The sequence below is a fragment of the Dendropsophus ebraccatus genome, chromosome 1 (genome assembly GCF_027789765.1).
Source record: "Dendropsophus ebraccatus isolate aDenEbr1 chromosome 1, aDenEbr1.pat, whole genome shotgun sequence".
Taxonomy (NCBI): domain Eukaryota; kingdom Metazoa; phylum Chordata; class Amphibia; order Anura; family Hylidae; genus Dendropsophus; species Dendropsophus ebraccatus.
The window spans coordinates 99023126-99048232 of record NC_091454.1 but is presented as its reverse complement, the minus strand read 5'-3'; the positions used below and the strand labels follow the sequence as shown (position 1 = coordinate 99048232).

At 40.1% G+C, this 25107-nt stretch overlaps 1 protein-coding gene across 1 annotated transcript in view; it reads right to left on the bottom strand.

Annotated features, from left to right (window-relative positions):
* ADAMTS20 (ADAM metallopeptidase with thrombospondin type 1 motif 20) overlaps nucleotides 1–25107 on the bottom strand; it is a 140126-nt gene that overhangs the window by 6482 nt on the left and 108537 nt on the right. The window contains exons 29-37 of the mRNA XM_069975985.1: nucleotides 12846–13010; nucleotides 12102–12275; nucleotides 11763–11933; nucleotides 11218–11418; nucleotides 5219–5348; nucleotides 1750–1841; nucleotides 1579–1673; nucleotides 275–408; nucleotides 49–140 (exon numbers count right to left, since the gene is read on the bottom strand). Coding sequence (XP_069832086.1) covers nucleotides 49–140; nucleotides 275–408; nucleotides 1579–1673; nucleotides 1750–1841; nucleotides 5219–5348; nucleotides 11218–11418; nucleotides 11763–11933; nucleotides 12102–12275; nucleotides 12846–13010 — 1254 coding nt within the window. The remainder of the gene's footprint in view (nucleotides 1–48; nucleotides 141–274; nucleotides 409–1578; nucleotides 1674–1749; nucleotides 1842–5218; nucleotides 5349–11217; nucleotides 11419–11762; nucleotides 11934–12101; nucleotides 12276–12845; nucleotides 13011–25107) is intronic.

The following is a 25107-nucleotide window of genomic DNA, read 5'->3' as shown; positions in this document are numbered from 1 at the left end:
CCACGATGATTGCTGTAAATCATCTACACGACATAGCCACATATTTACCTGTGGACACTTGGCAGCACTGTAACAGTCACCTGCTGTAGCAAATGGAACTGCTCTTCCAAGCAGCGTCCGGGCATAAAGAAGATCTGTAGCTAAAAATGTAAGCCATTATGATTACTACATCATTCACCAGCTCTATATCTATATGCTCAAGCACATTCATTCCTATATGAGGTTATAACTTTTATAACGTTTATATACGGTAAATAAATTTGTAGAAGCTTACTTTTGACTTGCATTGAGATGATGTCGAGTCTTATTTTGTTGAAGACAGTTACTCCAGCTGCCAAATAGTCATTTTTGCACGCACAGTCTTGCCTTCTGCTCCCATTAAATGGGCACTCGTATGGATTTCTCAATCTACACATATATAGAATAGGTGTAATAAAGATAGTCAACCATTACAAAAACTTTTCATTCGTCCATGTCTGACATGGTTTATATAAATACACTTTTAGGTCACGTTCCCACAATGTATATTGTGAATTAATCACGGTCATTGTTGCGATTTGCAACAACGGCCATGATTAATTTAAAATATACATTGTGCTAAAATCAATGGAATCCTGGATGGAGTGTGTACACATAGGGGGACATTTAGGGTACGTTCACACTTACCGGATCCGCAGGTGATTTTCTACTGCAGATCCGCAGCAGAATTCATTTAATTAACTGAACACAGCATCAAATCTGCACCATCAAATCTGCTGTGGATCTACTGCGGATCCTGTAGGTGTGAACGCACCCTTACATTTACATTTGCAGATTTGCCCCTTCTCCCTGGCATACGCCTGCCATATGCCCCGTTCACCCAATGGGCGGGCAGGGGGAGCTTGGGGGGCGTGACAAGGTGGGGAGGAGGCATGGCCTCCTCCTGCGCCACATTTATCACGATTTACGCCTGCTCGCAGGCGTAAATCATAATCCAAATCTACACCTGCTGGAAGCACCCACATCCCAATTCAACATAAATGAAGTTCATCTGGCTGGTACTGCAGTATTGGCCAGTGTGATCTTCACTGACACTGGCCGTTCTGTGACACGACCGGGTCACAGAACGGCCGGAGTCATACACTTTGTGAATCCGGCCTTATTTGGTATGTGTACTATATTGATAGTACTAATCCTGAAGTAAAAATGCATGACTAATCGCTTCATACCAATAATATTTGCAATGCATTCAAGTTTTCTAGATGTGGAATGCCATTAGCCAACAGGTTTTATCCCATAAAGAGTTATTCTCCTCTATGATCTGTGGGGATCTGACCTCAGGGATACTCAACTGTCCCTTAAAGGGGCTGTCTCACTCACTAAGATTTAGTGCTGCATGGACTTTAGAGTTTCTCTCAGCACAGTGCTGCTGAAAATTCTGCCCTGTTCATGTGAATTTGATATACCATCATTTTACAAGATAGGAGTAACCCTTTAAATGTTTAAAGAGTTTGTCCATTGCAGCTGCCACTTTCCATATGCTCTACAGAGAACCAGTGCAGAAAGCCAACAGAAAAAGCATTGAAAAAGCTTAAATACCTATAGCCAAACACTTCTGAAAAGTTATCCCCTTCACCTTTAACCAGTGTTATGTATTCTTTTGGGTCATCTGACTGCATTCCTGAGCAGTAAATCTAAAAGAAACAAGACTATAAGGCAAAATAGTACATATATTCATAAATATTTTTTGTGATTAAACATTAAACCTACCTTTACTTTTCTGTTGGTAATTTTTAATGAATATTCACCATCAACTTGAGTGTTATTTAGCAAGCGTAGTTCTTTGCAGCTCTTATAGTCACCTATGAATATTACCATGACAGGGAGATTCATTTGTCTTTCAGCTTGCAATTTATACTTTACCACAGGGAATACAATGTAATATAGCTAAATAGTTTTATATGTTTTACAGTATACACAGTTTTAGCAAATCCCTCTTTCTTTAGCACATATTTCCTGTATTTTGACTTACTCTGCACACACATATCCAAGATTAACCCCTTGCCTCCGCAGCCTGTTTTGGCCTTAATGACCAGGGCCTATTTTTCAAATCTGACCTGTTTCTCTTTTTGTAGTGATAACTCTGCGATGCTTTTAACTATTGCGGTTACTCTGAGATTGTTTTTTCGTGACATACTCCTCTTTATGTTTGTGGTATACTTTTGTTGATACACTCAGTAGTTTTTTGTAAAAAGCACATTTGCGCAAAAATTTGAAAAATTTACGTTTCTTTCTATTCAAAATTCTCTTGTTCTAAGAAAGATCGTCATATCACATAAAATAATTATTACTGCAACATCTACAACATGTCTACTTTATGGTGCCGTCATTTGGTGAAAGTCCTTTTACTTGTTAGGATGTTAGAGGACTTTGAAATATTGCAGCGATCTTTCAAATTTTCAGGAAAATTTCAAATTCTGATTTTATTAGGGACCAGTTCAGTTCTGAAGTGGATTTGTGGGGCCTGTATGTTAGTTACCCTCATAAATCTCTCCACTGTAAAGACTGAACCCCTCAAAGTATTCAAAGTAACATTTCATAAGTTTATTAACCCTTTAGGTTTTTCACAGAAATTTAAGCAAGTTGGAGGGGAAATTTAAAATTTTCATTTTTTGGGCAGATATTCCATTTTAATCCATTTTTTCCTCTAACACAGCAAATACTAACTGAGAAATGGAACTCCATATTTATTCTGCTTGTTCCAATGTTTCTAGAAATCCGCCATATGTGGCCGCAGTCTGTCACCTGACTCAACCACAGGCTGCAGACATGACAGAGACCTGGGGAATTTTGTGGCCTTTTTTTATTTCAGGTTTTTTTTAGCCAGTATATCATGTCACAGAGGCCTTGCGGTGCCAAAATATTTGTGTAAGACAAGTTGACGTTTCCATTGGTACAATTCTGGGGGACATGTGACACCCTGATCATTTTTTGATGAATTTTTTATGAGGTGGTACGAATTAAAAACACAATTTAGCAGCTTTTTTTCACCATTTTTTTGTTTGCCGCTTACTATACGTCACATAAGACATGTTATCTTTATTCGTCAGGTCGGTACGATTACAGTGATATCCATGTTATATAGCTTTAGTCATAGTTTATGCCATTGATACTATATACACTGTTTGTGTCTTGCATATTGTAAGGGCAGTAATATTTAAATTTTTTCGCCAAGGGACTTATGTGAGGGATTTTTCTTTTGCGGCATAAGCTAGCGGATAAGTTTTTAGTGGTACACCTTTTGGGTACATATGATGTTTTGATTGCTGTTTTCTTTATTTTTTTGATTAGTTTTTCATTTTTTTGTTATGGCGTTAATCAAGCGGGTTAAATAATGTAACCGGTTAATAGACGGCGTCATTACGGACGCGATGATACCAAACATATGTATCTTATTTATAGGGGATCATTTATAAAGGGGGATGGGGAATGTGTATATTTATATATTTTATTTATTTTTATTAATTATTTATTTAATTTATGTATGTATGTATGTATTTGTGTGTGTGTGTTTTTTTTACTTTTACTTTTGCAGGTATATATATAATGCAGTACAGCACCTGATCTGTGCTGTACTGCATTATATACTGAATGAGTGGTCAGTGTAACACACTGACCACTCATTCAAACGATCAGGTCCCTGCAGTGCAGGGTCCTGATCGTTACTATCCATAGTAACCCAGACGCACAGGGTAGCGGCCGGGTTACTATGGTAACCCCCGGGAGGTGCTGGAAGCTCCGGACGGGGGCCACCTCTGGGGGGGAGCCTGGAAGCTCCGGGCGTGGGGGCGGCGGAGGCGGATGGCGCTGGAAGCTCCCGGCGGGGGGGGGGCTTCTCCGGGGGGTTGCTGAAAGCTTCAGGCGGGTTGCTGGCTCCGGGGGAAATGGTGGGCTGCAAGCTCCGGGCGTGCGCCGGGGGGCTGTAAGCTCTGGGCGCGGGTAGGGGGCATGGTGCTGTAAGCTCCGGGCGGCGGGGGAGGGGGGGCACTGGAAGCACGGGGAGGACACGGGGGGGGGGCCTCTGGAGGATATCGGCAGTGGCAGCAGGAAGAGGCAATGTGCCACAGCCTCCTCCTGCTGCCCGATGGACGAGGGAGCCTGCGGATCTCTCCATAGACGCTGCAGTCGCAACGACCACGGCGTCTATAGGGTTAACTGCCCGGGGGGAGCGCGGCTCCCCTCCGGGCAGGGGCTGCAGGGGGAGGCTGTGTGACACAGCCTCCTCCTGCTGCCAGATCTCATATAGGGACAGTAGGGGGAGGCAGAGAAGGCATGACGTCCAGGGACGTCATGATGCAGAATGGCAATGCTTTTCATGACGTCCCTGGACGTCATATTGGGGGAAGGGGTTAAAACACAGCTACGTTCATGCAAAAACTGTGCCACCCCTGTCCTCAGGTTGTGTGTGGTATTACAATTAAGCCTCATTTATAAACAAATAACAAAGAAAAAGACAGAGACTGTTTAGAGGGTCTCCAATCCACTGATGGCATGCTATGGGGCAGTTGGCATTTGCCTCATGAGAGTGTTTGCCTTCCTCTAAATCAACACAGTAGGGTTATTGGTTGAACTTAATTGACTTAACCTTTTTTTTAATCTTAGGTCATTTGAAGAGGCCATCATACCCTATTGCAATACCACAAAAACATAGAAGATTGTTTCAGGTGGCTGAAAAAAAAGACGTCCACTCACCTCCCCGGATTCCAGCGGCGGGTCCCGTGTCTCAGGTCCAGCGGCGGGTCCAGCGTCTCAGGTCCGCTCAGCCACTCAGTTAAGGAGGCGGGATCCCTTCACTGAGTGGCTGAGAGGACCTGAGACGTCACGTCTCGGGTCCGCATCAGAGACCAGGAAGCGGCCGGGAACCGGGCACCGGAGCGCCGCGATGCGGGACCCGCCGCTGGAATCGGGGAGGTGAGTGAACGTCTTTTTTTTCAGCCACCTCCTCCCCAGCCACATCTAAAAATAACCCCCACACTGGAGTACCCCTTTAAATTCATGCATGGATAAGTTCAGTTACTGTAGATTAAGCAACCACATCTGCTGGAAGCTTGTTCCAAATATCTACTACTCTTTCAGTAAATGTACTATACTTTTAGTAGTAGATGACACCTAATTAAAAATATCAGTACATTATAATGGATATATTCAATGTATTAGCAATAATAACAATAGTACTCACAGTATTTTGACACACACGATTTCCTATCTCGGGGCTTCACATGTGATGGGCACAGATTACTTGAAACATAGTTTTCAGTCATGCATACAACTTTTCTTTCCATGAAGCCAATACCACATGTTGCAGAACACTGTATGAAGAATGTATAAAGTAGCATTAATTGTATATTCAAGTAGCATTCCCAGCATTATTATATGAATTTCTGTTCAGTTTCATACTAGTATTGTGGACTATATCCTTGTAAATGAAAAAAAAGCATAAGATAACGTAAAGAAGCTAAAGTAATACCTGCTCTTAGATTCTCAGTGTGTACAAGATCTAATATAATGTCTGGCTATTCTCTACTACATAAATTATTGATCATCAAATGTCAGGGCTGAATTTTGCAACTCTGACACCCAGCATTCTATAGAATTTTTCTTCAACCTGGAGCTCCACTTCAATCAGTGCAGATCAAGCATTCACCCTTCAAGACCAGGCTTAGTTTAGCATTAAAGGGGTTTATCTGAAAGCAGTTGACTCCATACTATATCAAGTAGGGGGCTGGGATACTGTAGCCTTAGCTTCTAGTCACTGCAGTTGGAGCTGAGGCTGCAGCACCCTGGTACTACCCCTCTTCTGGCAGCGCCAGTCAACTATTGATAGCCTATCCTGTGCATGAATATTTTTTTTCCTACAAAAAACCCTTTAAAGCATACAGAAATGTATGTAGTTTTTGTTTGTCTACTTCTATTGAACCATATCTTTTAACATTATATTAATGTTTGTTTTTTGCAGGATAAGTTGTATTTTTAATGAAACTAACTAATTAGGTATATTTTGTATTTTTAAAGGGACTCTGTCAACTTCAACCCAAAGAAATCCCATATCCAAGTTTGCAGACCTAGTGCCATAATACCTAAGAAAATTGTAGTCTAACAAAAGGTGCTTTAGCAGTGGGAGGGGAGGGGGATGTTTGGGGGGATAAGCTTAAGGCTATGTTCACACTGCGTACGAGTCCGGATGCATTTCGTATGCCGCCGTACATGTGCGGCTGAAACTATGGGTGTGGGAAAAATAGACATGCGGCCAGATGCATACGAACCGCGAACATACGCCCGTAGTACAGTTATGCTTCCCTAGCTTGTTTCAAAGTGATCTGAAACAGGTCTTTACTTGGAAATCTTCGCCCAGCCCCGTAAACCACACAGAACCTTTTGGATCGAAAAATCAAGTTCAATTTGGCTGAAATAAGTACTTCGCAAGGGAGCGCATGGAAATCCACGGCCGTGAGTTTCAACATTTCCGTCCTCAAACAATGGTCCTGTTTACTTATTACGGCGCCGTATACGATCCGGCCGTAAGCTCATACATAGTGTGCATTGTGCGGGCATATATAGTATACTTTCAAGCGAACGCATCAACCTCCAAACTACGTGCATATATTCGTGGTTTGCACTACGGCCGGTAACATACGCAGTGTGAACACAGCCTTAGGCTAGGTTCACACTATGTAACTGTGCGGCTGTATTTGCGGCTGTAATTGTGCAGCGGTATTTTTGGTGGTTCATGCGTACGCTGAAAAGTATAAGATATACGGCTGCACAGTGCACACTATGTATGAATCTACGGCCCTATCGTAAACGGACCCGTAAAAAATGAACAAGACCATTGTTTGCGGCTGGAAATGCGGCCGTGGATTGACAGACGGTCCGTACGGAGTACTTCAAAAATAGCCGGCAATGATGCCGAATGCCGATGCCTCTAATAGTTAATATATTAAATTAATAAAACACATTTTCTTTGTAATAAAGTCCCTTTCGTTGTTCAATAATTTAATTCTAACGAATCCATCATTTTGCAATTAAATATACTGTTAAAATATATATATATATATATATAAATAAATGTATATTTATATATATATTTATTTTTTGACAGTATATTTAATTGCACAATAATGGATTTGTTAGAATTAAATTATTGAACAACGAAACTGATTTTATTTCAACGAAAATGTGTTTTATTAATTAAATATTAATTAGTACAGGAAGCTCCAGTAAGCCGTTAATTCATGTTGCCGGCAATAGAGCTTTCTGTACTAATCATCACTTTACTTTAATTAAAACATCAAATGTTTCTTCTAATTATGTTATCACAATAGCATTATTAGAAGAAACATTTAGAATTATATGTGCGCTCAGCTGATTGGCTGATCGGCTGAGCGCACATATAAAGAGCCGGTCCGCAGCACAGTGACTTCATTGTGCTGCGGACCAGCGAAGAGACAACATCGGGGTGAGTATAGAGCTCTCCCCACCCCCTCCCCGGCACTGCACCCCTCCCAGCAAGGAAGGGGGGGTCACTTAACCCCTTCCTTGCTGGGATGGGTGCAGTCTGACATCAGTCTGGCCCCCAAGGGGTTAAGGGGGATACAATACCTCCTCCCTTAACCCCTTGGGGGCCAGACTGTAAGCAGCGATCTATAAAGATGCTGCATACTGTAAGGTGCACAACACCGCTCACAATGATGGGTGTTGTGCTCCTGTTTGTGTGTTTTTTGTGTGTTTCTCCCTTTTTGTTTTTCAGATATCGGTATCCTGGGGATTACGTCGGATTCCGTGGACTACGTCGATGACCAGCGGTTGTTTGTTGTTTTTTTTTTATAAAATGGTCAATGAGGGGTGTGGGGGTGTTTTTATTTGAATAAAAAATTTTTTAACTTGTGTCTTGTCTTTATTTCTTTACTTTATAGACTTAGTAGTGGAAGCCGTCTAATAGACGGAATCCATTACTAAGTTGGGGCCTAGTGTTAGCCGGTATAAAGTGGCTAAAACTAACCCCCTATTATTACCCCAGTACCCAATGCCACCAGGGGTACTGGGAAGAGCCGGGTGCCAGTGGTCCCGGAGCGTCAAAATTGGCGCTCCTGGACCGGGCGGCAGCAGGCTGGTAAGATTTAGGCTGGGGAGGGCCTAAAACAATGGCTCTTCCCACCCTGGTGTTACCAGGCTGCTGTCGTTTGGTTTTTAACCCGGCTGGTTATAAAAATAGGGGGGACCCTATGCGTTTTTTTTTATTATTTATTTATTTAAAAAAAAACCCGCATAGGGTCCCCCCTATTTTTATAATAAAATCAGTTTCGTTGTTCAATAATTTAATTTAAACGAATCCATCATTGTGCAATTAAATATACTGTCAAAAAATAAATATATATATAAATATACTTTTATTTATATATATATTTATTTTAACAGTATATTTAATTGCAAAATGATGGAATCGTTTAATTTAATTATTGAACAATGAAAGGGACTTTATTACAACGAAAATGTGTTTTATTAATTCAATATATTAAACATGAGAGGCATCGGCATCGGCATTACTGCAGAGGATCGCAAACCCTGGTAATAGCGATTCATGTAAACTGTTTCCCTGCTTTCCCAGATGCATCCAGAGGTGTTTGCCTCACTTTCTTAAGATTTTATTTGTTATTTTTAGTTGAACCAGATTTCCAAGTAAATGACCGTATGTTTTCAGCCGCATGTCTATTTTTTCCCACGGCCGTAGTTTCATCCGCACATTTACAGCCGCATAAAAAAACACAGCCGCACACATACATAGTGTGAACCCAGCCTTAAAGTGTAATTTTTTGGTGTAAAATTGGCTGTTGTGAATAAATTTATTTGCAGACGCCTGTTTTGCACATAAAATTTTTGCATCAGCCCAGTTTACGTCGGTTGTACTAGGGTGGCGGGGAGGGGTGGAGAGGGGATGTAATGGAAGGCGTGGACTCTGGGTCCGCTGAATTCATAATTTTTCCATTGTAAAAATGACAAGAAAACATACGCCGGTTCTGGGCTGGCGTAGGTTTCCCTCCGTGTGCACACTGGTGCGCACAGGATTTATGTAGAGACAGTGCACCTCTACATAAATCTGTGTACCGTCGGAACTGCGGGAACATTTTTAAGCCAGGCGTAAAAAAAGCCGGTGTCCTAAGTACAGCTAAGAGAAAAGGGTTTGAATTATTATGTCAATGTAGTATTTTAGTTTTTTCTAAATTATCGAAGACTTCCAACATTCTGTTTTTGCTTTGTCATTATGGGATATAGAGTGCAGAATGATGGGGGAAAACTTGATTTAAAATAAATAAATAAAAATTTAGCCAAAGGCCACTAACAAAATATGGAAAAAGGAAGAGGGTATGAAGGCATTCTGAATGCAAAAATAATGGAATGTCATGAGGCTGGATTAACACTGTGTTAATGCAATGCTCCCCACATATATGTCAAAAACAGAGATGCACCGCAGCGTTTTCTAGTCACTTCAAAAATCGTCCGCTTTTCCTATTTAAAAGGACGTCCATTATTGCTGCAATTTAACTGACTGCAATACAATGCATTGAAATCAATAGGATGACAGACGTCCAATGTACATAGTGTATAAAATGATGGAAGTTATCTGCGCGGGTGTCAAAATAATGGTAATGTCAATTATTTTCAGACGTCTTTTGCACAGTGGACGTTAGTTTTTAGTGCACGTTAGTTTTTAGTTGTTCACACACACACACACACACACAGTTCTTCTTTTTTCACAGTCCTTTGTCTGTTTTACCATTAAATTCAATGGACTTTCAATGAAATACACACCCAAAGGCCAATTAGTCCACCTAAACTAGAATAATGTACCAGCATCTGTTATACGGGCAGCCAATCCTAAAAATAACTTATGTCATTTCGGACTTAAAATGACTGACGTCATTTAAAAAATTATAAACGGACACGAAATAACGCTGTGGGAACATAGCCTAAAGGCCCTATTCCACAGAACGATTATCGTTCGTATTCGGCCATTATCGGCCGCTATGGACGATAATCGTCCGGTGGAATAGAGTGCAACGATCAGCCGACATTGTTCATGTCGGCTGATCGTTGCAGTCGCTTGTTTTTCAACATGTTGAAAAACAAGCGACTGATATAGCAGCGATCTGCTGCCGTCGCTCCATTGAATAGGAGCGTCGGCAGCAGACGCTGCTATATCCTATGGGCTGCCCCGGGCAGCCCCCCCGCAGCTCTCCGCCGCCCCCTCCCGCACTCACCCGCTCGCTGCAGCCGCGCTGTATAGCGGCGGCAGCGAGCGGGGAACAAGGAGCAAACGAGCGCTGAGAGCGCTCGTTTGCGCCTCTAAACGACCTGTGGAAAAGGGGCATAAGACTTAAAATAACTTCTGTATAGCCTGGAGGTAAGAAGAAAGAAGGGATTGATTGAAACCTGTTAAAATTAAAAACAATACAGTTAAGAGAAGAAGGTTAGTTATGGGCAATCAGAAACAGTGGCAGTAAATATTATTTTACAGAATTGCAGGACTACAATTGTGTCAATTTTTACTATAAAATAAATCCATTATTTGTGCTGCATGGCTTATTCTACCCCACAGAAACTAGAAATAAAAAGTAACAAAAAATCTATATTTACTCCAAAATGGTACAAATGAAAACTACAGTAAGGCTTTCGAAATGTAAGCTTCCATTAAGTTGTATTGATAGTAAGGAAAAAAAGAAGATCCTGCTTATGAGGGGTCATATTGCACATAGGAAGAAGAAAGACAGCTGGTGATGGCAGGTAGTGGTAGTTTTGTAGGCTTTTTTCATATAACAGTTTTCAGGTTGCCTCTGCAAGGTGATAGTGAAGAAGAATCTAATGTACTAGAGTGGCAACTTTTCGAGTATAGGTATGTATGGAAGACATGGGGACAATTGTGTGAGAAATAGACAATAAGAAATAGAAACAGACACAAGGCTTGTGAGGACTGGAGATTTTTTGAGGTGCAGGCAATAGGAGGTGGTAAGGGCTTGGATGTAATGTTTAAAAGACAGGGTAAAATGAAAGGTCTTTAAGATGCAATAGACACATAAGACTGGGAAAGTGCAGAGCTATTAACTTGTCTACCTAACATACAAATTATACATACAATTGTATATACATATAATTTCAAATATGATCTGAAATGTTATACTGAACCTTGCTCCATTTTCCAACTTTCCAAAATAGGGTCTGAAGACAACTGTGTTCATTGCACTTCCAGTGGAATGAATATTGCCGCACAGGACAGCTTTTGTAAGTGACAGTTCGTAAGCCATCTCTATATTGATTAGACTTTGAATGCACTTTTCTGCAAATTGTTAGTCTTGGTTTAAAGCCAAACCAACAACTTCTAGGACACTACAGGAGGAGACAGAAATAAAATATGTTAACGTTTATGTGTATTGCTATTTATCGGTATTCCTAACACTAATGCTGCTGCTACCAAAATATACATTTTATTTAAAAAGTAATGCATAAAGGCCAAGGCATCAATTACATAAATAGGGGGGGGGGGGTGACATCATTTGTAAAAGGACAGATATTTGTGGATTCGCTCATTTCCTGGTGGTAATAAAAATAGTTTTAAATGACATTCTAGTCTAGTATGTCCCCATTAAATCTATAAGACAATTTGCTGAAGCTTTTTTGTTAAATTTTAGGCAAAATATCTGCCAAGTTGTTCAATGTAAGAAGGCCAATACCTGAGAGGAATCTTCAGTTACAATAATATGCTTGCAGGCAGTATTTAGACACTTCTTAGTGGCAGTAGGCTTTGAAGCTGGGTCACAATAGGACTCATTCACAGATCTTCCATGAATGTCCATACATTTTATTATCCTCCTGGTTTCTTCTTGAGTACAGTCTGCAGAACACTAATACATACAGTGTTGTTATGAGCACATAGTTGGCACAAACAACTAATATCAAAACTAAAGTTTTATGTAACATTTTTAGATATTTCCAGAGCTTCGATTTCTCTTTCAGGAAATCCAAAATACTAAATTTGTTTTTTCTTAATCATCATCATCATCAATACTCACAGTTGGCCATTCATCTGCAATCCAAAGGTACTGGATGCAGTCAGGTAAAGTGCAATATTTGTAACTGTCTGGGCGAGTGGTAGGACTACAAAATTTTGCATTAATTTGGCTTTGTCCTTTTAGCCTACAGTACACTTGTCTATACTGGACTCCTGCTCCACAGGTTGCAGAACACTAAAGAAGATGAAAAGAAATGCAAAAGGACATACATAATAGTTAATAAAAATTCATTTGTGCAATAAGGCCTCATTCACACATTTTAAGACAGCGTCCGTTCTGTGACACAGCCGTATCACTGACGACCGCTGTCTGTGAAGTTCACCCTGGCCAGTACTGAGTACCAGCCAGAAGAACATCCCTTCTTGGCAATTTGAATGTGGACACATTCGGGTGTGCCCGCACTTCAATTAACCATAGGAGGCAATGTAAAGTACGCCCGGAGCTGCACTTTACATTGCCTGCACAGTCAATTTTGTGCGGCCACTATTTAATGAATAGCGGCCACACAAAATTGACAAGTCAGTTTTTTGTGCAACCACATTGAATCCTGGCTGGAGTGGATACAGTGTGTATACACTCCGTCCGGGATTCCATAGTAATGAAAACGATCATCCGTTGTCATTAAATAACGGCCGTTGTTGCAAAAACTAGCAACAACTGTCGTTGTTTAATGAATATATACGTTGTGTGAACTTAGCCTTAATATGTAAAAAAAAAAAAAAACTGTACTAATACATTCTTTACCTCTTTCCATTGCTCACTTTTCCATGAAGGGCACCTGCCAGCCCTACATCTCTTCTGCACGCGAGGCTTCCTCAAGTGTTTACAATCCAAATCATCCACGCGTTGGCCATTTGACATACAGTGAACATTTCGATGCTTTGTCCCCTTTCCACAAGTTACCGAGCACTAAAAATATTATATTTATATAATATGTATTAAGGCATAGAAATCAAAATACTATTTAATTTTAATATTAATATAATCAATAAAGACTGTAGGCCTAATAATTAAGCAAAGAATGTTGAATCAATAAACCAACTAAGCCCCTCCTTTTTTAGTCTTGTGTAAATACATCTTAATAACTGTATGATATTATTGGCACACATGACAGTTTTTTTAAGAGTGGATTTCAAAGGAATGGGAAGTATAAAGGAAAGACTTCTATTTACTGCTAAATCCACGTCTATCCCTGGCTCAAAAACTGCAGTGGCAGTACTCCCCCAAAAAGCTGCTGGGTTGACTGCAGCCTCACTGTGTAGTACTATGAAGCAGGTTTATGGAAACTTTGTAAGGGCTTCTACACATTAGAGGAAATTTATCAAACTTATACCTAGCGTACTTAGGCGAAATAGGCGCACCGAGCCAATTGCGAAATAAATCTGCTCCTTTTCCCAAATGTATGTGCCTGATTTCTCATGATTAACTCCTGCTAGCAGGCCTAAATCCTGCCAAAATGTACACCAGCTCCAGAGCTATCTGCGACTGTCTGGCAGCTTCACATTTGCAGAGATGCACCTCTCACCATATCTGACATGGGGCATGAGTATAGGGCTTTATGATATACAGGCTTATGTACTGTAGGTCTTGATGAATTACCCCATGGTGATTTCTCTGGCATTTTCAAATGCATTAAAAGTGCATTTAATGTGACAGGGTTTTTTTCTTTTTACATGTAACATGTTGCCATTTTTTGTGGATATTTTGGACATACCAAAAATTATCACTTAAATGCTATGTATTAATATACTGTAGGGGATGTTTAAGAAAATGTTCTGAAGGCTTCTATACAATGTGTTTTTCTGCCTAAAAAATGCATTTTAAAATGCATTAACATTTTTTTATGTAACTGGCATTTTTTTATGACCCAACCAAAAGTCACAAATAGGAATCAACTAATTTAAATTACTAGCAAAACGCTAGGCTCAGTCATCAGCTTGTCAGCATGCTGCCTTTGAACTATGTTTTGAACTATGTGCCTGGAAAAGCTGGATCCAGTCCTGGGAAACTAGGAGAAGTTTCCCAGGACTGGATCCAGGTTTTCAAGGCACCTAGAGATAAGCGGCCCTGAGTTCAAAGGCAGCATGCTGACAGGCCAAAGACCGAGCCTAACAAAGCCCTTCGCTTCGCTAGTATTGCAAAGTTGCGCAGCTCTAGTCACAAATCAAAACACCATAAATGTACGTACTGTATTTACATCTTTTTTAATTTTACTACAGACAGTAACATATGGCTGCAAAACATAGTCACATCTGACCTGATAATGCTCTAGACATTGCTGTGCTACAACTATTAACATTATCCTATAGGTATGTGTAGGTGTAATATATCTGGTTATATCTAAGTAGATATTTGTCAAGTATATCATAGATACATTGGGGGAGATTTATCAAAGGGTGTAAAATGTACACTGGTGTAAACTGCCCATGGCAGCCAGCCATAGCTCAGCTTCCAGCTCTGGTAAAATGAAAGCTGAGCTGTGATGGTTGCTATGGGCAGTTTACACCAGTCTATATTGTACACCCTTTGACAAATCTGCCCCATTATCTATATGGACAAAAATATTGTGACATGCCTTTTAATCAGTGAATTCAGGTTTTATTTAAAATTATTATTTCGGTAAAATGATGACATTTCATTAGTTATTATTTTTGTTAATGCGACCACATATATAACAAGCTCATGGTGTCATACTGAATTCTACCAAATTATCCTTTTATATACTACTATGTAATATACAATGGACTTTGTTTTTTTCTGTTTTTAAAACTTTATTGCATTTTTTGTCCAAAAACCCTGCAGCTGTACTTTAGCTGGGAATCATACATTACTCACATACCCACTTACTCACATTCATACCCACTATACTCACATTGATTTCCACATACCCACATTTATACCCCACATACTCACATTCATATCCCTCATACCCACATGACAATTTTATTTTTGGCGTCCTTTAGCTCAGTGATTTAGCTAACTTTTTCAGAATAATTCCCTGCTCTAGCTATGACATTTTCCCTATAGGCTATAGGGTGCAAAATGCCAGAAACACACATTGATAAAATATTGTAATATGATCAAGATACCTGGTGGAGTAAAGAGAAGTACAGTACAGGCTCTCTTATGGCTACAGGCTACAGGTCCTGAGGAGCCTTAAAGGTGATGATGGATCATCACTAGAGATGAGCGAACCGGGTTCGGGTTCGAGTCGATCCGAACCTGAACGTTCGGCATTTGATTAGCGGGGGCTGCTGAACTTGGATGTCTGGAAAACATGGATACAGCCAATGAGTATATCTATGTTTTCCACATAGCCTTAGGGCTTTATCCAAGTTCAGCAGCCACCGCTAATCAAATGCCGAAAGTTCGGGTTCGGATCGACTCAAGCATGCTCGAGGTTCGCTCTAATCATCACGTGACCTGGGAACTAGTAATGAGCTACAGGGGAACTAATCAGGAGTCCAGTTAAATCACATGTAAATTACTGAGCTCGGTAGTGAAACAAATCACTCCCTCTCTCACACACACAGATGTGTATAGTGTAGTTTCATTGTTTTTATTTTTCTAATTTGTATTTTCTGGGATGTGCTGTGTTTTATTACTTAGATTTTCCAGCATGGGGGACTGAAAAGCAAATGGCAGTGTGACAGTAATAGAGCAGGAGCTGCTGGGCTGGAACCCCCCAGCTGTAGTTCATTTGGAACTAATCATTGCCAGGAAAGTGAACTAAATCATTTAGGTCACTTTAAGGGTGCCTTCACACATACCGTATCGCTGCCTATTTATCGCATGAAACTCGCACGAAAGTAGCTGCGTTTTTTGTGGTGTTTAACTCACCTGTGAAAATCATGTGAAAATCAAAACTCGCATTTAAAAATCGCACCAAACACGCAGTGAGAATACACATACATTGACTTTATAGCAATCAGTATCACTGTGGATTTATGTGCGAGAAACTCGCAGCGATAAATACGTAGCGATACGGTATGTGTGAAGGCACCCTAAAGATTAGTTCATTTTAAACTGATCATTCATGAAGTACCAATCACTACCACTATAAAAAGTTAGGGGAATTCACACATCTGCAAATTTGTGACTTTGTCACTACAGTGCCGCGGCGGTTCAAAGAGTTCCTCACTGCCAGCATGATATTGACACATAACGCCAGGTGGGGAACGAATCCATTACATGCCTCCCCCGTCTGCAACGAACATGAAAATGCCCCCTTTGTTTTCAAAATTTCTTCCCTCCAATATATTCACTGATCAATTGTGAGTGGTATTATTGAACACTGGCGTATGCCTGCTGTATCCCCTGCTTGCCTGATGGACGGGCGGGGGGGGGGGGGGGGAGCGCAGCAAGGTAAGGATGAAGCATGGCTCCTCCCATGCCTTATTTACCATGAATTACTGCTCCTGAACAGGTGTAGATTTGTGCGGCTGCCATATGGCAGGCACAGGTTAGGCTGGATTCCCTAAGAGGCGTGCGCCTCTTAGTAAATCAGTTGGGGGCATTACCTAATTTAACACCGGCGTACAAATATGGAAGTGTTCATAAATGTCGTCATCAAAGTTTTTAGGGACCACAACAACTCAGCCACAAAGTGGAAGACTGTGTAAAGGTAAAGAACAGGTTTACCAAGTGCTGAGAAGCATAGTGCATAAAAGTTGCCAACGTTCTGCTGACTTAATATTGCCTCATCTGGCATTAAAATTAGAAACAAAAACTGTGAGCTGTGAGCTTTTTAGTATGGGCGAACAGCTGCATGCTAGCCTTACATCACCTAGCACAGTGACCAGCGCTGGACGGAGTTGTGGAAACTGTGACTCTGGAGCACTAGAAATGTGTTCTGTGAGGGATGAATCATGTTTCTCTTTCTTGTAGTCTGATGAAAGCATCTGGGTTTGGCAAATGTCCGGTGAATGTTACCAGTTTTGCTGCTTTGTGCCAATTGTACAGTTTGGTGGATAATGCTATGGGGTTGTTTTTCAGACTTTGGCCTAGGGCAGGGATGGGGAAACTTCGGCCCTCCAGCTGTTGCAAAACTACAATTCCCATCATGCCTGGACAAAGCTAAAGCTACGGCTGTCCAGGCATGATGGGAATTGTAGTTTTGCAACAGCCGAAGGTTCCCCATCCCTGGCCTAGGGCTTCTTAGAGAGATCTTCAAGCATACCTTCATAGTTTTATGAACAACTGTGCACAATAGTAATATTTCAAAATGACATCTATTTTAAATTTTGTGCCTGAGTGCCCATTCTCCCAGCCCCATATCATTGTGCTTTAGGAGATGGAGTTCTCAGTCCATCTGCATAGCACCTGTGTCTAGCATGAGACCCAGTGCCGTAGAATTACATGATGCTCCCCTCACTTCTTAATCCCACTCCGCCTTTTCCTCTCTTTACTATATACTTTCTTTCTCCCTCCTTTACATCTCCTTTTTTATCTACATTGCGTATTTACATTGAGGCGCATTATATTTGAACTCTATACATGTCTGATAAACAACTATTCATATTGTTGAGAATATGTCTTCTAGGGCTATGTTAACACAATGTTGTTGTGCAGCAGTTTTTTTGAACGTCTGTCATTTTGACACCAAAAGATGACTGTCTTTTATAATTACGGCTGCAAATAATGATCAATTGTTATGATTAATTTTGTAAATAACAAAAGACAGCCGTCCAAAAAGACAGCTGCAAAAGAACATTGTGTGCACATAGCCTTAGAAGAGATATTCTCAACAACATATTCTCAGCCTACTGATGTTTTTTTTATTTTTCTATTTGCTAAAAATATTAAAATCTTACAATGAGTTTTGGATGACTGATTGCAAAGTACATGTTCTACGTCTCACAGCCACTCTCATTTACCCATGTCAATGTCTTGTTCACTGTTTGCTCTTTGTTCTAACATATTCAATAAAAGAAAGTTGATGAAAAATGAATTGCTTTACATAGGGTCTCATGCTGAAAATAAGACCCTGAGACTGAGCGGGAACTCTGTCTCTTAATACACAGTAATATATTGTGGCAAATGGGAAGAAGCTTGGTAAGCTCGGTAATTCAAAATAGAAGTAGTTTAGAAAAATGACTATAATGCACAGTGCTGCTGGAGGTACAATTCAATATTTTAGCACAATTTTATTCTTCCATTTTTGTGGAAATAGTTGGGTTCAGTCCTTTTCTGTTCCAGCATGTCTGTGTTCCAGTGAACAAAGCAAGGCCCATAAAGGCATGGTTTGGTTAGGAGTTTGGTGTGGAAGAACCTGACTGACCTGAACTCAAACTCATCAAACACCTTTGGGGTGAACTAGAATGGAATTGCGAGTCAGGCCATTAAACATTAATTAACCTGTTCATTCTTTGGACAGACAGCGGGAATCCGCCGATGCATCGAACAGAATGGCACAAGCGGAGACGTGCGTGGCTGCGAGCTGTGGAATCCGCAATGGATTTTCCATTGGAATTCCGTAGTGTGCACATACCCTTAGTGGGTACCACACTAAAGGACCTTTTACACAGGCTGATTATCAGTATTGCAAGAAACGCTCCTATGGCCGACAATCGGCCTGTGTAAGGGTGCTTTTACACGTACAGATAAATCACTTAAGTGCTCACTTAGCGAGTGACAAGCAATGATTTTATTTTAAATGACAGACGTTTAGATGAGAAGATAAATTGCTGCGAAAAGTCATTAATGTGAACGTAATTGCATTTGTTAATACACTGTGAATGATCGGATTTGCGTTCAGATTTATATGCTGTGAATAATGAGTGTTCACACTAAAAGACTTGAGGTCAGCTCAAAAGATGTGATCAATGACATATCAACGAATTTTCACCATTTACACCTGAAGATTATTGCTTATATTTGAATGATTTAATGTTTTTTGCACACTTATTGGCCCATGTAAAAGGCCCTTAAAAGTGACAGTGATCAGCTGAGGGCCCGGAAAACGCCCAACCCTCAGCTGATTGTGTTTTAGAACATGCTTCAAAATTTTTCTTTTTCGGCTGCACATCTCCCTGTGTAAACAGGGTTATGTGCGGCCAATAACAATAAAGGGAAACTGACAGTACGGATGTACAAATATCTCTGCTGTCAGTTTCCAGATCACACAGCAGTACATACTTACCTAGTGTGCTGCTACTGTAATCTGGCATCCTGTCTTTCCAGCTCTCCTGTCCAAATGTTGTGTCTTCAGGCTCCGGCTCCTCCTCCAGAATGATTGACAGCCACAGCAAATGACCCCCCCCCCCCCTTCAACAAATATGATTTTTATTCAACTTAGTTTCCCAAAAATCTCAATTCTTGCTCAAATTGATGGTGTTAAATATAGACAGGGACAACCTACAGAGGTTGTTCAAGAGCAAATTAGTATTTTTTCTTTTATTTTCAAATATAAAAATGTGAAAAAATATTATCATTAGTAGTAGTACACTAGTAAATAACACTAATGTAAGTGAGCTGGTATATGACTATGCCTAAAGTGTCTAGAAGTCTAAAAGAGTTTTTGAACATTGTGGGAGATTGGAATTGGATGGGTTCCAAGGAGTAAATTCTTGGCACATAATATCTAAAGCTATGTGAAGATTCAGCAGGACATGTCTGTGATACTGCCTGAGAAGAAACATTCCCTAGGCATACCAAATGTAAACTATTACGCATAAGCATAGATAAATCATAGTGGTAAATGGACTACATATCTGTGAGGCTTTACTTCACTAATATACCTCTTGCTTGACAATAACACATAGCTTAGATTTAATAATCTGTAGCAGAAATGCCATAAGGCCTGTTAACACTGTTTTATTTCTGCAAAGTCTTTTAGAACCACTTTCCATGTCATTTGTAATGTTTATAAGACTTATTTATACTAATAAAACCCGTTTTTTTTTCCTTTCAGTTTTTTTTTACCTCAAACATTGTAATGTTTTTTAAGAACCCTTAAAGTGACACTGTCACCTCCTTTGTGCATTCTGACATCTCTATACTGGTGTAAAGGGTAAATTTAGCGGTTTTCATACCTTATTTTATATCATATGTCATGGTGCTTGTTCAAGTAAAAAGTCATCTCTTATCAACTGCAGATTGAGTTAAGTGGCCTCGCGGCATTAGTGCTACTTAGCCCCGCCCACAACACCACAGTTGGCCCACCCCCTCGCCGGCCATTGGAACAGGCTAGCCGAAAGGTCTAGACCCCACCCCCTTTACGTCGGCCAATAAATGGGTGTCAAGGGGGCGGGACCAACGGTGCAGTTGTGGGCAGGGTTAAGGGACGCTAATGCCGCGAGGCCACGCCCACTTAACACAATCTGCAGTTGATAAAAGATGACTTTTTACTTGAACAAGCACCATGACGTATGATATGAAATAAGGTATGAAAAACGCTAAATTTACCCTTTACACCTGTGTAGAGATGTCAGAATGCACAAAGGGGGTGACAATGTCACTTTAATGATTATCTTCACAGCAGAGGCATAGCTATGGGCTCAGCCTGGGGGTAGGAGGGTTGTGGGTGAGTCTGAGTGGGTCCAACCCCGACCCAGAGGTAACATCAGCAGATGACAAACATTCCTGGCTTAGGGCCCTATTACACAGGATGACTATCAATGGTAAACTACATTCACACCATTACAATCCCAGTAGGTCATGGTATATGTCATTATACCTCTTTGAAAGAAGGATGGTATATACTGTACCTAAGATACAAAGGGTTAACACAGTGTGAACCCAGTTTAAAGCCGGGATTACATGGCGATTCTTGGTCACACAACCAGGAACCACTGTGTGTAATAAATGTTATTTATCAATAAGTTCCCTACTTGGTGTGATGGGTGCCCACAATGTAGCATGTTGCAGAAAATTGTTTCCACATTGATGATGATGATGATGGTATTAATATTAGTAATAATAAAAATAATAATAATAATACCACATCAAATATATCAATTGCCAAATACGGGTAAGTGCTAAAAAAGTTTTGACCATGTGAAACTACAGCTCCCTGTATGACATAAGTGGTAAGGATATGCTGGGAGCTGTTGTTACACCCGTCATCACAGCAGAACATATAAGTGACTACAGCATTAATGGGATAACCCCTTTAATAAATATACTGTGCCCCTGTATATGAAATATCTACATATACTGTGCCCATATAATGACCTATATATACTGTTCCCCCATATATGATTTATCTATTGATCTTGATGGATCATGTTAACAATGGCTACATCTGTGTGTGTGTGTGTGTGTGTTATACACTGTGCCCCAAATAAGAATACATTTTCTGTGCCCCATTAATTGATCTCCCTGACCGGATTACTGTGTCATTTAGGTATCATAATACAATGGCTACATCTGTATGTATGTATATATACTGTATATACACTGTGCTCAAAATATGAATTATTTTCTGTGCTTCCATACAGTACATTAAATAATTTCCTGTGCCCCATTTAAAAAATTTCTGTGCCCCCCATGTAACCCCTGCTGTGTACCTAGATGGAGATGGAGGCAGCATAATAAAACTACCTAGTGAATGGTGGTGTCTGGAGCCTGTGCATTGCTCCAGAAGACCCCCACCACCACTACTAATCAAAGCAAAAGGGTACAGGCCGATTTCATTTGGTTTACACAGGTTAATCCATATCTGATAAAATTAAAAAAGAACGCTGACTGTCATAGTAGAGTATACTACACAGTAAGAAAAAGAATAAATAATCCATCAGGAATGGACTTTTGTGTAATATGTGCAATTAAGTACTGGGGGCAGCTGAGGACTTTGCAGACAAGCCTATGTAATGTAAACCATATGGAAACATCAAACGTTATCATACTACAAAGTCATGAGACCAAGCTGGAAACAATACTGTTCAAAGCTATACTGTTTCTATGGAAACATTTTATGGCCAATAAATGTATTCTATTCTCATTTATGTCATTTGGCTATAGAAAAAGAAACTAACTAGTTTCCTGTTTGTTTTCTCCTTGAGCATTTTAAAACTAGCTGCAAAATGTATTTAGGCCATCCAACTATTCTAAAATGTACTTCCACTTTTGTGAAAAATGACAGTGCAGCACTGTGCACAATAGTAATTTCTCTAATGTAAACCTATCTTAAATTTGGTAAGAATAGGGTTCTAAGTACCATGAAACTATAACTTATAAGAAAAGCCTGCCAACTGCATCCCCATACCTCCTGTCTACAGTGTGAGGCCCAGCGCAGACTGATATTACCTATTGGATTTCACTTTCTAGACAATAAATATGGCAACGCGGCAGTAAGCTCCAACTCATAAGGTATAGTTATATGCGGCGGGGAGAAGTAGCACTTTGAAACCTTTTCCAAGTGCCAAATTCAAAAAACATTTTTACATTGATTTACATGCAAATATCTTTAAGTGACTTTTATTTTAACCCCTTAACGACCAAGGGCCTAAATATACTGCAGCCCGGGACCATGGCAATTAGCAGGCATGGTCTGATCGCTGTGCCCACTAATTAGCCCACTCATTTTTTACACCACTAATTTTACTTTGCAGTGGCACACAAAATTTTTGCACAAAAAACACTGCAAAACCAGAATAAAATTAGATGTGTTTGTCTTTGTTTTTACGCCCTTCATCCTATGGGGCTATGTGAGGTGTCATTTTTTGTACCATCTGTTCTTTCTATCGGTACCTTGGTTGCGTATATGCGACTTTTTGATCGCATTTTATTGCAATTTTTCTGGATTTAATGCAACCAAAAATGCACAATTTTGCACTTTGGAAGGTTTTTGCGCTTACACCATTTACCATGCGAGATCTAAAATGGGAAAATTTAATAGTTCAGGCGATTACGCACGCAGCGATACCAAATATGTATATTTATTTTATTTACTTTTATTTATAAAATGGGAAAAGGGGGGTGATTCAGACTTTTATTAGGGGAGGGTTTTTTTTATTAATAGAAAAACCTTTTTTTTAACTTGGTCATTAATTAGAGGTCCCCCAGGGGAACTTCTAATAAAGCTACACTGATCCCCCCATAGGGATCAGTGTAGTATGCTTTATACAGCACCAATCAATTAGATCGGTGCTCTATTGGTCTGGTCTGCTGCAGACCAGATCATTAGAATACCGAGCCGGGATCAGCGTCATTCCAACGCTGAATCCCAGGGCAGTAAGATGAAGTGATCTCCCCTCCACAATCGTATCACGACGGATGTATGTCATCCGTCGTTAAGGGGTTAAAAGCTTATTTTCACCCATACTTGGTGGTTTCGTGGGGGGATGCAGTATATCTATACTGCATAGATCTTAATAAGAGATCAGAGTAGTAATACTAAAAGTCCCCTAGGGGGGACTAGTTAGTGTGTAAAAAAAAAAAAAATGAAAAAATGTTTTTTATTAATAAAAAATCCCCTCCCTAATAAAAGTCTGAATCACCCCCCCTCCCCATTTTATAAATAAAAATAAATAAATAAATAAACATTTTTGGTATAGCCACATGCGTAATCTCCAGAACTATTAATTTATTTCATTCCTGATTTTGCACGGTAAAAGGAGTAATCGCTAAAAAATTCCAAAAAGAAAAGTTTTGTATTTTTGGAAAATATTTTAGTAAAAAGTGATAATATAGGCAAACAAGTTAGCGATAGAAAGTACAGATTATGGCACAAAAAATGACACCTCACAAAGCCCCATAGACCAAAAGGATAAAAAGCCTTATAAGCATGGTAATAGAGCACTTTTAATAACCATTTTTTTTTTTAAGTTTTAAAAGCCATCAAATTAAATAAAAGTTACACATCGTTGTAATCGTACTAACTTGAGGAACATATATAAGTCATTTTTACCCTAGGGTGTACAGCATAAACACGAAACCTCCCCAAATAGAAAAAAATGCTTTTTTTTTTTTTCCATTTCACCACACATATACTTTCTTTACTGGTTTCACTGCATACTTTATGCAAAAATTAAGCCTGTTATTGCAAAATAAAATTAGCGGTGCAAAATTAGTTGCGCAAAAATAATGTGGATCTCTAGGTTAAAAAATGAAGTGATATGGCCTTTTAAGCACAAGGAGGAAAAAACGAAAGCGCAAAGATGGAAATTGGCTCTGTCATTGAGGGGTTAATAGCAGCAAAATATCCATGTTCTCTACATCTTTATCAAACTAAATAAAATATTTATTAGCTGAAATAACAGAAAAATTGTCCCGAAGTCCCCATGAGGTTTTACGCTACTGTCAAAGACTTTATTATGATCCTTTGGAACACCAGAACCTACATATTTAGGGGGAGGGGCAGATTCAAAGTTAATCTATACTTAATCCTTGTTTAATAATTTATATACTACTTGACTAACTTGTATACTTGTATAACTTGTATTATTGCTGACATTCTTTTTTTTATTGGGGAGAATTTACAGTACCAGCTCAGCAAAGTGATTGGCTAGGCTCGACGGTTGACTTGTCAGCCAGCTACCTTTGAACTTCATGCCACTCCCTGCAGCTCCACTCTGGGTGCCTGGGAAAGCTGGATCCAGTCCTGGGAAGCATACCCAAGTTTCCCAGGACTGGATCCAGCTTTTATAGACACCGGAAGTGGAGTGCGATGGAGTGGTACAGAGTTCAAATGCAGGTGGCTGACAAGCCAACCACCGAGCCTAGCTAATCGCTTTACTAGCACTGTAAATTTGCTTATCCCTACTTTTTATTTCTAGTCGTGTGTGGCTTAGAAGCAGCTGAGCGAGCACTTAGGGCCTTATTACTTGGAAAGAGTATTGTGCAAAAAATCATATCATTCAAACTTAACCCCTTAACGACGCATGACGGGTATACCCGTCATGCGGTCGTTAAGGGGAAGCAGAGGGAGCTCCCGGTGTGAGCCCTCTCTGCAGCCCGTGGTCCCCGGTTGCTACGTGCAGCCATGGACTGCGGGTATTAGCCGCTGCCGCGGCCGGCTACTTAACTGTTCAAATGCAGCTGTCAAAGCTGACAGCTGCATTTG